The sequence below is a fragment of the Chenopodium quinoa genome, unplaced genomic scaffold, assembly GCF_001683475.1.
Source record: "Chenopodium quinoa cultivar QQ74 unplaced genomic scaffold, ASM168347v1, whole genome shotgun sequence".
Lineage (NCBI taxonomy): Eukaryota > Viridiplantae > Streptophyta > Magnoliopsida > Caryophyllales > Amaranthaceae > Chenopodium > Chenopodium quinoa.
In genome coordinates this window covers 2,726,540-2,742,436 of record NW_018743331.1, presented here as the reverse complement: position 1 = coordinate 2,742,436, position 15,897 = coordinate 2,726,540, and the positions used below count along the sequence as shown (strand labels likewise).

General features: G+C 31.3%; 1 protein-coding gene across 1 annotated transcript; it reads left to right on the top strand.

The window, feature by feature from the left end:
- Positions 1-11,879: 11,879 nt before the first annotated feature.
- Positions 11,880-14,357, top strand: LOC110737533 (protein FAR1-RELATED SEQUENCE 5-like). Its single transcript, XM_021917878.1, has 3 exons — positions 11,880-11,992; positions 12,149-12,370; positions 13,178-14,357. Exons 1-3 carry the CDS (start codon positions 11,880-11,882, stop codon positions 14,355-14,357), a joined length of 1,515 nt encoding a protein of 504 aa, XP_021773570.1.
- Positions 14,358-15,897: the final 1,540 nt, after the last annotated feature.

Below are 15,897 nucleotides of genomic sequence, written 5' to 3'. Positions count from 1 at the left end.
AAACCGTGTTCACTTCACCTTATAAAATAATGCTCCCTCCGTATTTTATTACTTGCTCAATTTTCATTATTCATTTGACCTATTTTGACTAATGTTTGTGATTTAAACATAAGAAAAAAAAATAGTCTTGTGGCTAATTGTTGGAATAGTCTAAATGAATAGATTATTAATATTCATTTGTTATAATTCATACTTATTGATAATTAATGATATTATTTGATCAAAGATTTGAATCGACAATTTGGCATACGTGCCTAAGAGAAATAGAGCAAGTAATAAAATACGGAGGGAGTATTAAGGAAAAATAATTTTAGTTTAGTTAAAAAAAAATCAGTTATTAAAAATAATTTCAGGTTTATATTATTATTTAGTAAAAATAATTTTAGTATATCAAAAACAAAGTGAAGTGAACATAACCTTAGGTTATGTAAACAGACAAATTAATAGTAAATTTTTTACCACCAATAAGAAAAAATTGATTAAGTTTTACTATTTAAATCAATAGTATTATTAAAACTCCAAGGAAGAAGTATCATTTTGCCATGTGTCACTTTTAGTAATTGACAAAGCACCACATAAGCAATTACATGTCAATGTGATAACAATAGCAATTTTTACCACCAACAAGTCATTACTTGATTCATTAATCATAAATTTATTTTTTACCTTGATTTACGCTAAATAATTCAATGGTCTTAATGAATGGCCCAAAATATATTTGTAACTGACATTGTCCAAAATTATAGATGGAGTAGCTAATTTTTTATTCGCATACTTATTAAGTTTTTAACTATGGAGTAGCTATTATTTATTTTCATACTAATTAAGTTTGTAACTAACCAAAAATAAAATCTCAGAATATATTCAACTTTTCATCTTTATACGGAGTACTATGATTATTTTATTTTTTAAAATTTTAACGTATCGTCAATAACATTATCATTCCAATCTCAATTAATTACTTCATTACTGTCACTAAACCTTTTTATATAAATCATCCATTTCTGTCAAATATTTCATTACTAACACTACTAGAAAACAGGCCATTTCTGACGGAAAAATTCCGTCGGAATCACCTTGAATTCCGTCGGAAAACCCATTTTCGACGGAAATTCTGTCGAAAAACCCATTTTCGACGGAAATTCTGTCGGACCCGGTTGTCGGAAGCCCTTTTGTAGGAAAAACGAAATTTTTCGACAGAATTGTTTTGTCGGAAGAGGAATTCCGGCACCGGAAAAGTCCATCAGAAATTTCTGACGGAATACAAATCCGCCGTAAAATTCCGACGAAAATTCCGTCGAAAACTAGTGCAATCAAATTAACAAAAAATAAGCCGCACCACCACCGGTACGGCCTGTCACCACCCTTAGCCACCCTAAAACCCATTGTCAACCCCACCCTCACCCCACCTAACACTAACGCACCACCACCACCCTAACAACACCAACACCACTCTCACCGAACCACCCTACCACCTACCTTGACCGAACCTGACCCACCTCCTAAGTCCTAACCCTAACCCTAACCAAACCGAACCCACCCCACCCCACCTACCCAGAAAAACCCACCCACCACCCTAACCCATATCCTTCCCCACCACCCTAACCCTAACCCTAACCCATATCCTCAACCCACCACCACCCACCCACCTCACCATCCAAACCCCCAAAATAAAAAAACACCCACCTCGTCGCCCAGATCTACCAACCACCACCACCAACCTCACCATCCGAACCCCCAAAATTAAAAAACACTCACACAAAATAAATTCAGAGATCCGAAAAAAATAAACAAAAAATAATTGAAATCAAACAAAATAAATAAATATACAATTATCTTTTGAAATTAATAAAATAACATTACAATTAAATTAAAAATTAAATATAATCAGAATTGTTATTTTGAAAAAAAAAACTAGATCTACAATGTTGTTTTTGTTGTTGTCGTTGCTGCTGGTGTCGTTGTTGTTGTCGTTGCTGCTGTTGTCGTTGTTGTTGTTGTCGTTGCAGTGGTGTCGTTGTTGTGTCGCCGTTGAGGTGGTCAGAAAGAGGAGAGAACGAGGAGATCGAAGAAGAGGAGATCGAAGAAGAGAGAGAGAAGGAGGAGATCGAAGAAGAGAGAGAGAAGGAGAATGAGAGGACTAGAAACTAATTATTTTCCGACAGAAAATCTGTCTGAAACTAAGTATTTTCCGATAGATTTAAATTCCGTCGGAAATTTCCGACGGAATTTAAATCCATCTAAAATTTTGTTTTTTTCGACGGATTTTCGTGTCCGTTGGAACACATCCGTCGGAAATTGACCTTTTTCTAGTAGTGTAACCACCCCTATATACAATATTAGAATATATAAAATATGTCAGCTTCCACTATTGGAGGAGAGAGATCATCAAGAGAACGACTAATATATATTTGTAGTATTCAATGTGGGTGCTATTATGGAGAGGAAGATTGCATAGAGATCAATAAAAGGAGGGTCTAAACAACCAATGCAATAATGAAAAGGTAAACAATTATCATCCATATACATGATGATGAGCAAGGGTATAGTAGTCTGTTATAATTGTTGTAGGGTGAAACTATTAACCTCTTAAGAGTGAAGGGAGGGGCCAACTATTGGCTTATCTTAATTCATAGCTTAAGTTCATGGATCCAATACAGATATTATCTCATCACATTCCATAGTTCAACAATTCGCTTAATTCATTTTTTACATAAAACATGTATGTCATGCAATGACCCGGGGCAGCGCCCGGGCCACCAACTAGTTTATAACTTAATTCGTCTGTTTAGCTAGTCAAATCACTTTCTTAAATAACATGATTAGAAGGTGTGTTGCAAGTATAATAAGACAGGAGGAGTTATGAATCAATGTGACACTTAATCTGGGCAAACTCTAAATAAGTTTTTAAAGCTGCCAGTATTCTTATGATACAATTTGGATTGATTTCGTTTATAATTAGTACGTACTCTGTAACATAAAACGTTGGAAGATAACATAACACAACAATAGCATAGACACAAGAATTGACTACATTAGTAACAATAACTATTGTGACACTATCACAAAGCAATAGTTCTAATCTATAACTATTATTAAAGAAAGGAAAACTTGGTAAAAATAATTCCAACTTTCGCCTGTTCCCTCAAAATAATCCCAAGTTTGATTTATTTTTAAATAATCCGAACTTTGAGGGTTATTCGCTCAAAATAGTCCCAAATGAACGGTAACCTGTTAAAGAGGTAATTTATTTATTTATTTTTTATTATATTTTTGTTTAAGGTACACGTGTCATCACCTGATTATTTGAAAAAAATAATTAAAAATAATTAATAAACTATAAAAAAAACCAACCCCCTCCACCACCAACTTTCCGGCAGCCACCTGCTCCCACCACCCAAGTACTTCGATCCCCCGTCCCTAACTGCTGCCGCGCCCAGAACCCCTCTTCCCCGCGCAGGCTCCGGTGCTGCCACTCCCCCAACCCCCTATACCACCAAAACCCCAACCAGAAAAATTCCTTACTCAAACCCGAAACACCTAAAAAAAGCAACCCCACCGCACAAACCCCCTAATCGGCCCACTCCCACCCTCGAAACCTTATACGCTAGGGTTTAGATGGTTAGGGATGGCAGTTTGGAGGGTTTTGCGATGGGGTTGGGCTTTTTAAAGCGTTTTGGGCTGTGATGATGGTGTTTTTGGGGTCGGAATTAGGTGATTTAGGGGGTATGGGTGGGGAGCGCCGACGCTGGCACGCCGGAGGTCAGGGTCAAGGCGCTGGCGCGGGGGATGCTAGGCGGCGACGGAGGTAGGGGGTTCTGGGAATAACCGTGGCTGGTGGTGGGGACGGTGGTTGTGGGTGGGGCTAGGTTTTTTTTAAATTATTTAAATTATTCTTTTTTTTTTCATTTTTTTATTTTTTATTTTTTAATTTTTCAACCATTCATGTGGTGGCACGTGTCACCTTAACCAGTTATAACAGGTTGGTGACCGGTTGGGACCATTTTGAGCGAATGATCCCCAAAATTTGGATTATTTAAAAATAATCAAAGCTTGGGATTATTTTGAGCAAACCGGCAAAAGTTGGGATTATTTTTACAAATTTTTAATTACCGCTGACATCATAACTACACAACTGGCAGCTTCTTACATAACCTCCAAAACTATTATTGACATCATTCTTTTATTTTTTTGAATAAAGATTGATTTTCTTTCCCTTTTTTTTTTTTTTTTTTTTTCTCCTCTCTCTCTCTCTCTTTCAAGGTAAAACTAATGTTTAGAAATGATTGATTATTTATACATTTTTCTAAAAGCTTTTATGACTAAATACACAATTTCTATACCTATGGAGTAAAAATAATTGACGATTACATAGATTTTCTTAAAAAACAATCTCATATATATATATATATATATATATATATATATATATATATATATGTGTGTGTGTGTGTGTGTGTGTGTGTGTGTGTGTATATATATTGTGAGAACACATCCATTTTATAAGAACTCGATCTAATCTATATGAGACCAAATCTAGACTATTGATCAAAATTGATCCAACGTCCAAAAACCAGAATTAGTAATGACATTTTTGTAAATTTCACAAAAACTACACCTCTTTCTTCTTCCTCTTTTCCAAAAGACTTCTTCTATGAAACTTTCTTAGGTTTCACTCATTCTCTCTCTAAATTTTCCACTAAGAAACTCCACTTAGAGGAAGATCAAATCGGCGGTATTTATCATCATTTTTTTGTAAGTTCCTCAATTTCATCATTAAATTCTTTTGTTATTCGAATTTTTTCATTGTGTATAGTATGACGCTCAATTTTGCCTTTTTTCGATTTTTTGTATGTTTTTTCAGCCTAATTTTAAATTATTAACATTTTTTTTGGTTAAATTATGGTTTTAATTGGTCTATACGGATGACAATCTGATAAATAATTGTGTTTGTTCGTTTACGATTTTGTATTCTTGTGAATTTTTTTTAATCATGCTTTTATTTATAATCTGAATTTTGTGTTTGGGGATTGAATTTTTGAGCGATATTTTGCTGAATATTCACTATTATATTGAGTTATTTAGTCTAATGTTGTTTATTTTTGATATAATGTTGCTAAAATTTGATACAAAATTACGTTATTCATGGATTGGGTTTTTTGGATTTTTTGTTGAAACCCTAGAAATCGCGAATTGCAAATGGATTTAACCGAAGCTCCAATCCAAATGATGAACCAAAATTTCCAGTTGTTACTCAAGGACGATGAATGTAAGTATCAATTTATTTTAGTTTAAATTGCTCATTTTATTTTAGTTTGCTCATTTGAATTTAGTTTGCTCATGTTTATAGTTTGCTCATATGAATTAGTTTGCTTAATTGATTATATTAGTTTATTATCTTAGTAATTTATGCATACTTTATTGTAGGCATGTCTGCACGTTTATGTGCATAAATTAAATCCTTACTTCATTATGTGAACCTTGAATTCAACTACTTGAAATTGTATAAAAAAAGTCTAAAAAGGAAAAACTTCCAACTTTGTAGACAGAAGAATTTCTTTTTGCTATTGTACAACAATCATTTGAATAGTAGACAATGCAGACAATTAGGTAGTAGGATCCTACAGAATTTAAAGTACACCCAAATTTAGGAAATATTTGCATTTATTTTTGTAAAAATCAAAGTAGTAGTTTTCTTACTTTTGTACAATATAAAATGGTTGTAGTCTTGGCAATAATTATATGCTTGAAAAACTGAAAATAATCGTCTACAGACTACTCTTCAATTAGAAATATCTAGATAGTAAGAAGTACACCAGCTATGTGATCATATATAGAGCTGGCCAAGTCTTCTATTTCGGTCGGGGTACAACATTATTTAAGATTGTGGATCGACCTGAATCTGAATATTAATTGCTAACCATTTGTCTTAGATCTGCTTGACCTTAACTGTTAGCCAAAATGATTTTGGTTGTAGCTAGGCCATGTTTAGCCAAGCATTTACTAGTTCCTATATTTGTGTGTTGTTGATTACATAAAATTGTTAGCCTATTAGCTCAATTGGTCGAGCACTGTGTTTCTACATTGCACAGAAAATGTAGGTTCAAATCCTACATAGGCTAGTAGTAAAAAGCATTTATATTTGTATTCAATCTGATGAACATATTAGGATATAGTCAGAATTGTTACATTTGAATTATTATTACCCTCCTCTTAAAATGAGTAAACAAATATTGCTCATTTTAGCCGATTGATGCAAAATAGAAAAGCAATAATGTTGCTCATTTCATAATTGAGCAAAATATATTTCGTCATTTTATAATTGAGCAAATAATTTTATTTATTTCATAATTGAGCAAAGAATTGTTTTCTCATTTGATAAATGAGTAAAGAATTGTTGCTCATTTGATAAATGAGCAAAGAATTGTTTTATCATTTGACAAACAAACATAAGAATTGTTTGCTCGTTTGATAAATGACCAAAGAATTGTTGCTCATTTGATAAATGAGTAAAGAACTTTTTGCTCATTTGATAAATGAGTAAAGAATTGTTGTTCATTTGATACATGAGCAAATAATTGTTTTCTCATTTGATAAATTAACACAAGAATTGTTTGGTTATATTTGAATCGAAATTGGATCTTTTTTTAGTTTTTACTTGAAATACTTTGTCATTTATACATAGCGTTTATTTGAAATATTTACTCATTTTAAAAATGAGCAACGAACTATTTGCTCATTTGACAAATGAGTAAAGAAATATTTGCTCATTTGTCAAGTGAGTAAAGAATTGATTGCTCATTCCACAAATGAGCAAAGATATGCTTGTTAATTTAATGAATGATTAAAGAAATGTTTGCTTATTTGACAAATGAGCAACTAACTATTTGCTCATTTGACAAATGAGAAACTAAATTGTTGCTCATTTGTTAAATGAGAAACTAAATTGTTGCTCATTTGTTAAATGAGCAACTAAGTATTTGCTCATTTGACAAATGAGCAACTAACTATTTGCTTATTTGCTCAATGAGCAAAAAATTGATTGCTCATTTGCCAAATGATCAAAGAGATGTTTGCTTATTTTATAAATGAGTGAGTAGTTATTTACTCATTTGACAAATGAGCAAACTAATGTTTACTCATTTCTCAAATGAGCAAAGAAATGCTTGCTGATTTAATGAATGATTAAAGAAATGTTTGCTCATTTGACAAATGAGCAACTAACTCTTTTGCTCATTTTACAAATGAGCAACGAACTATTTGCTCATTTAATGAATGAGTAAAGAAATGCTTGAGCAATTAAATATTTGCTCATTTAAAAAATGAACAATTACATTGTTGCTCATTTAATAAATGAGCAACTAACTATTTGCTTATTTGACAAATGATTAAATAAGTCTTTGCTCATTTAACAAATGAGCAACTAATTAAGTTGCTGGTCATTTAACAAATGATTAAATAATTGTTTGCTTATTTTATAAATGAGTAACTTATTATTTGCTCATTTGACAAATGAGCAAATAATTGTTGCTCATTTATTAGTTGAGCAAAGAAATGTTTGCTCATTTGACAAATGAGCAACTAACTATTTGCTCATTTGACAAATGAGCAACTAACTATTTGCTCATTTGAAAATGAGCAACTAATTATTTGCTCATTTAACAAATGAGTAACTAAATTTTTGCTTATTTATCAAATGATCAAAATATTTTAGGTCATTTATCATTAATTTGCAACCAAAGATTCATTTGATTCAATGATAGAATTAATTGCTGCAAGTTCACTCAATAGCTAATTTGCTTATGAGCAATATAAAACTAAAACTATATTATTAAATATAGAAATTCAACAAAATTTCTATATGTTCAATAATTAATGAGGGGATGTGCTAAAAATATTAAATCATATATGTATATAAAAGTATCATTACACTTTTTTGGACAATTTCTAATATCATGATGACTCAATTCACCACAACCTCTGCATAATCTCTTCTTTTTATGGTTTTGTTCTACAACCTTTTCTTTTTCCTCCTATAGCCTTTTTGCACTTCTACCTCTTGTTTCAACATTTGACACATCAATCTCAGTCCTTTTAGCCTTTTTCTCCCTTTAGCCTTTTTGCATAATCTCTTCTTTTTATTCTACATCCTTCTCTTTTGTTTCTCCAGGAGTTAGCAAAGGTGCGCGCTACTTTAGGATAAATTACTATTGTAGGAGTAATTGACACATTTGTGATGGCACTAGAATCACTCTCAAGTTGTTTGTTATTGCTCATCATTCTGTTATTAAATATAATAGAAATAACAAGTCACAAACAAGTGAAAAACAATTCAACAAAACAGTAACAAGTGAATAACACAATAATATAGAAAACATAGCTGTAATTGATCTGCTGCAATTCTACACCCCTTTAAACACAGTAACACAGACACACACACACACACACACATTCACAATTAGAACTGAAATTAGATTTTTAAATAAGAATTGTAATCAGTTTCTGAAATCAAAATCTGAAATCAGAACTGCAAGCAGAAGAAGGAGGGGGTTGGGGGGATAGGTTTGTGCAGGAAAGTGGAAGAAGAGGGTGGGGTTGATGTGCAGTCAACAGACCAAGAAGGGGGTGGGGCTTGTGTGTAGGCAAGTAGATCAAGGAACTCATAATATGTTTGCTCATTTTGAATATATTTTCTCATTTTAATTATGTTTTCTCATAATCTATTTGCTTAGTTTAATAATATTTGCTCGTTTTAATTCTATTTTGTTATTTTAATTCTTTTTGCTCATTTTAATTATATTTGTTCATTTTAGTTTGTTTTACTCCTAACCCTGTTTCCGCATTTTGAATATATTTGCTCATTTTACATACTTTCAATTCAATTTAGCAAATTTATAACAAGCAATACAATAATTTTGATGAAAATCTTATATTGAGATCACTAAAATGTTCAAATTGCTCATTTTAATTATGTTTTCTCATTATATTTTTTTCTATATTATTACACATATTTAGGTTTGCTCATTTTCAATTCATTTGCTCATTTTAAATTTAATTGCAAATAAGAACATAATAACATAAGAGCATAATAATAGCATTCGGAAATAAGAACATTATAAGAGTATTAAATTGGAAATTCCACGACATGAATACGAAAATCTTAACAAAAATTCAAAAATAACATGCAATTCAAAGATTATCATAACAATAGAATCCAAAATTATCAATGCAATAGAATCGAAAATTATTAGAACAATCGAAAATTCTCAATTACTAGCTAAAGTCAAATATTATTTCTTAATTTTTTATGATAAGTTTAATCTGAGATCATTAGAATCACTATCAAGTTTTTCGTTGTATTCATGAAATTCGAAAATTTTCAATAATTGATGAAACCTTAATAATTGATGCAATTCGAAATTTTCAGAGTAGTAAAATCGAAATTGTAAAGATAAACAAACCTTGATAATTATCAAGCCTTCAAATTCTTTAATCGAAGTTATTCGTACTTGTGAAGAAGAAGATGAAATCGAAATTGTCAAGCCTTCAAATTGATTATTCAGTCGCCATTGATAATTATGGAGCTTCGTTGTGCAGAGAGAATAAATGAGAAAGTTGAAGCAGATCTTTGAACCAATTTTCAGTTAAGCGTGGGTTGGTTGTTAGGCAGCTTTGTATTTTAATTTCAGCTGTTGAATTTCATATAATCTAACGGCTGGTATTAGTTCTCACATAGATGGTGGTTCTCACATAAAGGGTGGTTCTCACCGGATCCCGACCCTATATATATATATATATATACATATAGAAATGGGATCATGTGAGAACTCATGGCTTAGGTGAGAACCAATATAAAATGAGAACCAATCTAAGACCATTCATTGTTATTAGATGAATGGTTCAGATTTATTAGTAACTATAGTGGGAATTCACGTGGGCCAGCTTGAAAAGGTAATGATTGTTTGTAATTTTATTTTTTTTTTAGTTTTGTGCATTGGAAGACGTTGTATTCCATTGGAATACATTATGGGTCAATCATTGGAAGACGTAATCTCAGCCATTGGAATAGATTCAGCCATTGGAATACATTATCAAAGGTTAGAGCTCATTTTTTTTTTCCTGTAGTTATATTAACCATAGATTTGTCTGTTGAATTTGGTACGTCTAATGTTCTTCATGCTTTTACCCCTGGTGGAACGAAGATATGGATTCCATGTTGTGATAGTGAAATTAGACCAACTATAGGTATGAAATTTTCAAAACTTGATGAAGGTTTGCGTTTTTATGAGTCCTACGCAGCTGTTGTAGGATTTATTACTAGAAAGTCGACGGTCAAAAAAAGAAAAAATGGTATTATTTCTTTTCAAATTATTGTATGTAATAAAGCTGGGTTTAAAGAAAAACGAAATAATGTGGTGACAGAGAAAGTTGATAGTATCGGGGAAGAAGATGATAATTTTGTAGATGATATGAATGTTGAAGAAGTGGTTGTTGGTCAAGATAAAGAAGACTATGATTGTCAAGAAGCGAATACTCGTATGGTTAAAAGAATATTGTCTACTCGAGTTGGTTGTAAGGCAAAGATGATTTTAAAGTATTGCGAAGATGGAGGTTACATTGTTTCTAATTTTGAAGAAGGGCATACTCATCATTCGTATTCATCCGAGAACTCTCATTTTCAGAAGTCCAAAAGAAAGCTGACAATGTTTCATAAGAAAATGATAATTGATAATTCAAAGGTATTTGAATATGGTTTTGTTTAAAATGATTAAATTTTAAATGTCAAGTAACAATTGTGTACATATATGAAACATTGGTACTGTAATATGAAATATATATTGTTTTGGATGGAACAATCGTATTTGAATATGGTTTTGTTTAAAATGATTAAATTTTAAATGTGAAGTAACAATTGTGTACATATATGAAACATTAGTACTGTAATATGAAATATATATTGTTTTTGATGGAACAATTGTTTAAAATGATTAAATTTTAAATGTGAAGTAAAAATTGTGTACATATATGAAACATTGGTACTGTAATATGAAATATATATTGTTTTGGATGGAACAATCGTATTTGAATATGGTTTTGTTTAAAATGATTAAATTTTAAATGTGAAGTAACAATTGTGTACATATATGAAACATTAATACTGTAATATGAAATATATATTGTTTTTGATGGAACAATTGTTTGTAATGTATATACTCAAGTAGGTGTAAGTACAACTGTATGGAACAATGGTTTTGATAAATGGAACAATATTACGTATAATTGAAACATAGTTGGAGCGATTAGTTGTAAAGGTTTAAAATTATTTCGTTATTATAACAAATGTAACAATAGGGTAATGCGTAGGAACAGTATGTCAGATATATGGAACAATAAAGTGCATTTTTGGAACATGTGGTCAGATATATGGAACAATAAAGTGCATTTTTGTTTCAATATAATATGTCGTCATCGAATTTCGCACTATCCATCAAGAATAACGTGTACCGTTATTGTTATTAAATGTGTGCCTTATTGTTTTTTGTTCATATCTATATTTAGAATCTTTGAAATCTTTTTTGCCTTTTTTTTTCATAAAATTAAATATGCACTGTTAGATCTGTTTCCATATATATCATGGTCCTCAAACAGTCTAGTCTTTTTACATTCTGTCTCCACAGGTGAATATTGGTCCTGTCAAGACATACAGAATGGTGAAGGAATATGTTGGTGGGTATGAGAATATAGGCGCTAGTAGGAATGACTTCAAAAATTTTCATAGAGATTTGAAGGCGTATATTGAAGGATCGGACGCCCAGATGTTTGTTGATAATTTTAAGAGGAAGAAGTTGATGTAGTCGGCTTATTTTTTTTATTACGAAATGGATGAAGACGACTGTCTATGTAGAGCTTTATGGGCAGATCCTATTTGCCGGAGAAATTATACCGTATTTGGTGATATGCTCTCGTTTGATACAACCTACCAAAGCAACAGGTATCATAGTGTTATTTTTAAAGTTTTTTGATTTTTTTTTGGGTTTTACAATTTGATGTAACATTTGTTTTAATTTTCGGAACATTGGAATAATATTACGAAACAATAGACATAAATATAGAATCATAATTTCAGCGTATGTTTCATGTTTTCCAGATATAATATGGTATTTGGTCCATTCACGGGAGTCGATCACCACAAGAAATGTGTCACTTTTGCTGCTGGTTTTATTGCAAAGGAAGATGTTGCTTCTTTCGAATGGCTATTTAGAACATTTGTTAAGGCAATGGGTGGTAGGGAGCCCAATTGTTTAATTACGGATCAAGATCCAGCTATGAAAATTGCTGTAAATTCTGTTTTCCAACAATGTGAGCACAAGTATTTATTTTATTGTACTGCAACTAGAATGATTCATTTGTGAATACTATTGTTTCAAAATATGTTTCTGATGTTTCATATTAGTTTATTCATGTTTCCAGCTGTTATGATGTTAAATATTATTGTTTTAAATTTATTGGTTCAGATTAGTATTTATTTTATTGTACTGCAACTAGAATGATTCATTTGTGAATACTATTGTTTCATATTATTGTTTCAAATTAATGATTTTAAATATTATTGTTAAAAAAAAAATTTTGTTCCTAAATAGTGTTTTATTGTTTCAAATTTATGTTCTGATGTTCCATTAGGTTAATCAATTGTTACGAGAATTTGCCTAATTATTCCAATTATTTTTTTTTATTATTTCAAATCTTCAAGATAATGTTCTGGAATTTTACTACAATGATACAGTATTAAAAGCTAATGTTCCTAAATAGTGGTCTAATGTCCCATAATTAATGTCATTGATTCATTTGTGAATACTATTGTTTCAAAATCCGTGTCTGATGTTTCATATTAGTTGATTGATGTTTCCAGCTGTTGTGATGATGTTAAATATTATTATTCTGAATTTTTTTTTTAAAAAAACATTGTTCCTATATAGTGTTTTATTGTTTCAAATTTATGTTCTGACGTTCCATTAGGTTAATCAATTGTTACGAGAATTCGCCTAGTTATTCCAATTATTTATTTTATTATTTCAAATCTTCAAGATGATGTTCCGGAATTTTACTATAATGTTACAGTTTTAAAAGATAATGTTTCAAAATAGTGGTCTAATGTCCCATAATTAATGTCCTTCAGATTTTGTATGTGGCACATAATGAAAAAGCTGCCCGATAAAGTTGGAAGGAATATCATTCAGGATACTGAATTTTTGAAGGAACTCAGTAAGTGTGTTTGGAATTTAGAAATTGAGGCACCTGAATTTGAAGAGAAGTGGAACAATGTTCTTGTTGAGTTTAAATTACAAGATCATGATTGGTTGAATTTGATGTTTGAGATGAGAGCTATGTGGATTCCAGCGTATTTTAGAGATGTCTTTATGGGTGGTATTATGAGAACTACCTCAAGGTCAGAGAGTGAGAATAATTTTTTTACATCCGTTGTAAATCCTCACGTGTCTCTTGTGGAGTTTTTCATGAGGTATGAAACTGCGTTGGATGCACAGAGACATTGTCAGGCAGAGAATGACAATGAATCACAGGAGAAATTCCCTCAATGTAAGACAGAATTGTTGATTGAGAGGCATGGTTCTGAGGTGTACATAGTTTCTGTATTTTATGAATTTCAAGATGAAGTTCATAGTGCTTTTTATTGTTGTGGTGTAGATGAATTGAGGAAGGAAGATGGTATTGATGTAGCAATTGTTACTGAGGCAAATAGGAGAAGGACATTTAAAGTTTTGTTTGAGTGCTTTAGTCATGACACTACCTGCTCTTGTAAGAAGTTTTATAGGATAGGAATCCCATGCAGACATATGATATGGATGTGGAAGGCAAAGAATTTAAAAAGCATTCCAAAGCAATATATCTTAGATCGTTGGACAATAAATGCTACTCAGAAACCAGTGTTAGATATAAGTTGTTTAGACACCGAAGATGATAGGCGGGTGGTTATAAATGAAATGTGGTCGGAGATATTTTCTTGTGTGAGTTTGGTTAAAGGTCATGAGGAGGACTTTATTAAGAATATTCGAGAGTTCAAGAATAAAATTGAAGCGACAAAAAATGTTACTTTGGAAGATACTCAGAATGTAAGATCTAGTGAACATGATATTGAGATGTTAATAGGATATAGCATTCCTGATGAAATACTTGTTCAGCCTCCTAAAGTGTCGAAGAATAAAGGTACAGGTGTTCACGATGGCTCTGGAACTAGTGGGTCTAAAAGATTAAAGGGTGCCAAAGAAATAGCGGTTGAACAATCTAAAAAGAAAACGAAGAGGAAATGCAGTGGCTGTGGCCGAGCTAACATATCATGATATTCGGAATTGTCCTCACAAAGCATGATGATTTGTGCAGCTGTTGTTCCTTCTTATGGGAATGTTTTACTCATTTTTATGTTTTTTGTAATGGAACAATTAGTTACATTTGAGAAACATAAGTTTTAATATATGTTACATCAGTTTTGAGAAGCATCAGTTTTAAGAAACACTAGTTCTAATATATGTAACAATTGTTTCATTTATGGGAACAGTAAGAACATTCCCTGAAACATTAAGATTCGTTTTAGCATGTTTTGTAAGCATGTTTTATATAAAAAAGTTACGGAGTATATAATATTTTTCACAAAGTGTGCAAATTGATTTTATGTGGCAGCGTGTATTGATTTAACTAGTCGTGGCAGCGTGTATTGATTTGACTAGTCATCTTTTTTTAAAAGTACTGGTGTGGTATTGTTGCTTTGGGAACATATTTATTGTAAAGTTTAAAAGCAACCTTACACTTGTCAGTTTCATGTGGAAACGTGTTCAGTTGTGACAGTGCATGGTTTAAATTTATTTCTTACCGTTGACAATGCATGTTGTTTCATGTTGTTTCATATTACGTTACCGTTGTTTCATTTTATCTATTTATAGTTTCATTTAATAATTCTAATTATGGGAAAATAATCCAGAACATGTTTAGCTAAACCTATAATCACATTGTTTCATATTACCTAGTTGTTGTTTCATTTTATATATTTAAAGTTTCATTTAATACTTCTAATGTGTCATATTAATAGTTCACAATTGAAAATAATATACGCACATCTTTACATACGAAACATAAAAAGATGTTTAGCTAAATTATCCAGGACATGCATAAAAATTATGTATCTTACAAATAATGTGGAAACATTATAAACATTGTTTACTGATTAACATGACGAAGCTGCTCTAATGCCCAGGTCTTTGATTTGGCTATAACTTCATCTTGTAGTACGTTTGTAGGGCTTGTCAATATTTTCCCACAATACTCAATCCTCAGCTTCTTCATTATATCAGGCTGAAATATATTAACAATTCAAAATAAATACCGGAACAATGAACCATAAATTATGTATAAATTAATATAAGAATTACACAAAAACTCACATCTTTTGGGTCGAATCCAATATCCCAACATTCATCTAGCTGCCCCATGTAAGTTTCCATGTATTTGAGAGCGTATACACCACAGTCATTATAATTCTCATTATTCTTCCATCTCATTTCCTTCATAGTGGTATTGAATCTAGACACTCCCCGTCCATTCCCAACTTTCTTTTCATTTAGAAATTTAGCAAATGCCTTGATCTGTGTAATATGAAACAATTAGATGTACCAAGGAACAATGGCACAACAAATATATACAATGAAACAATTGATATATAATATGAAACAACGTAAATGAAAAATGAAACATCAGATGTATGAATATGAAATCACATATTATATGTACAATGAAACCTATTTAATTTAATATGAATCAGTAGTAATGAAAAAATGGAACATCAAATGTATTATTTGAAACCATATATATATATTGAAACAAATTCTA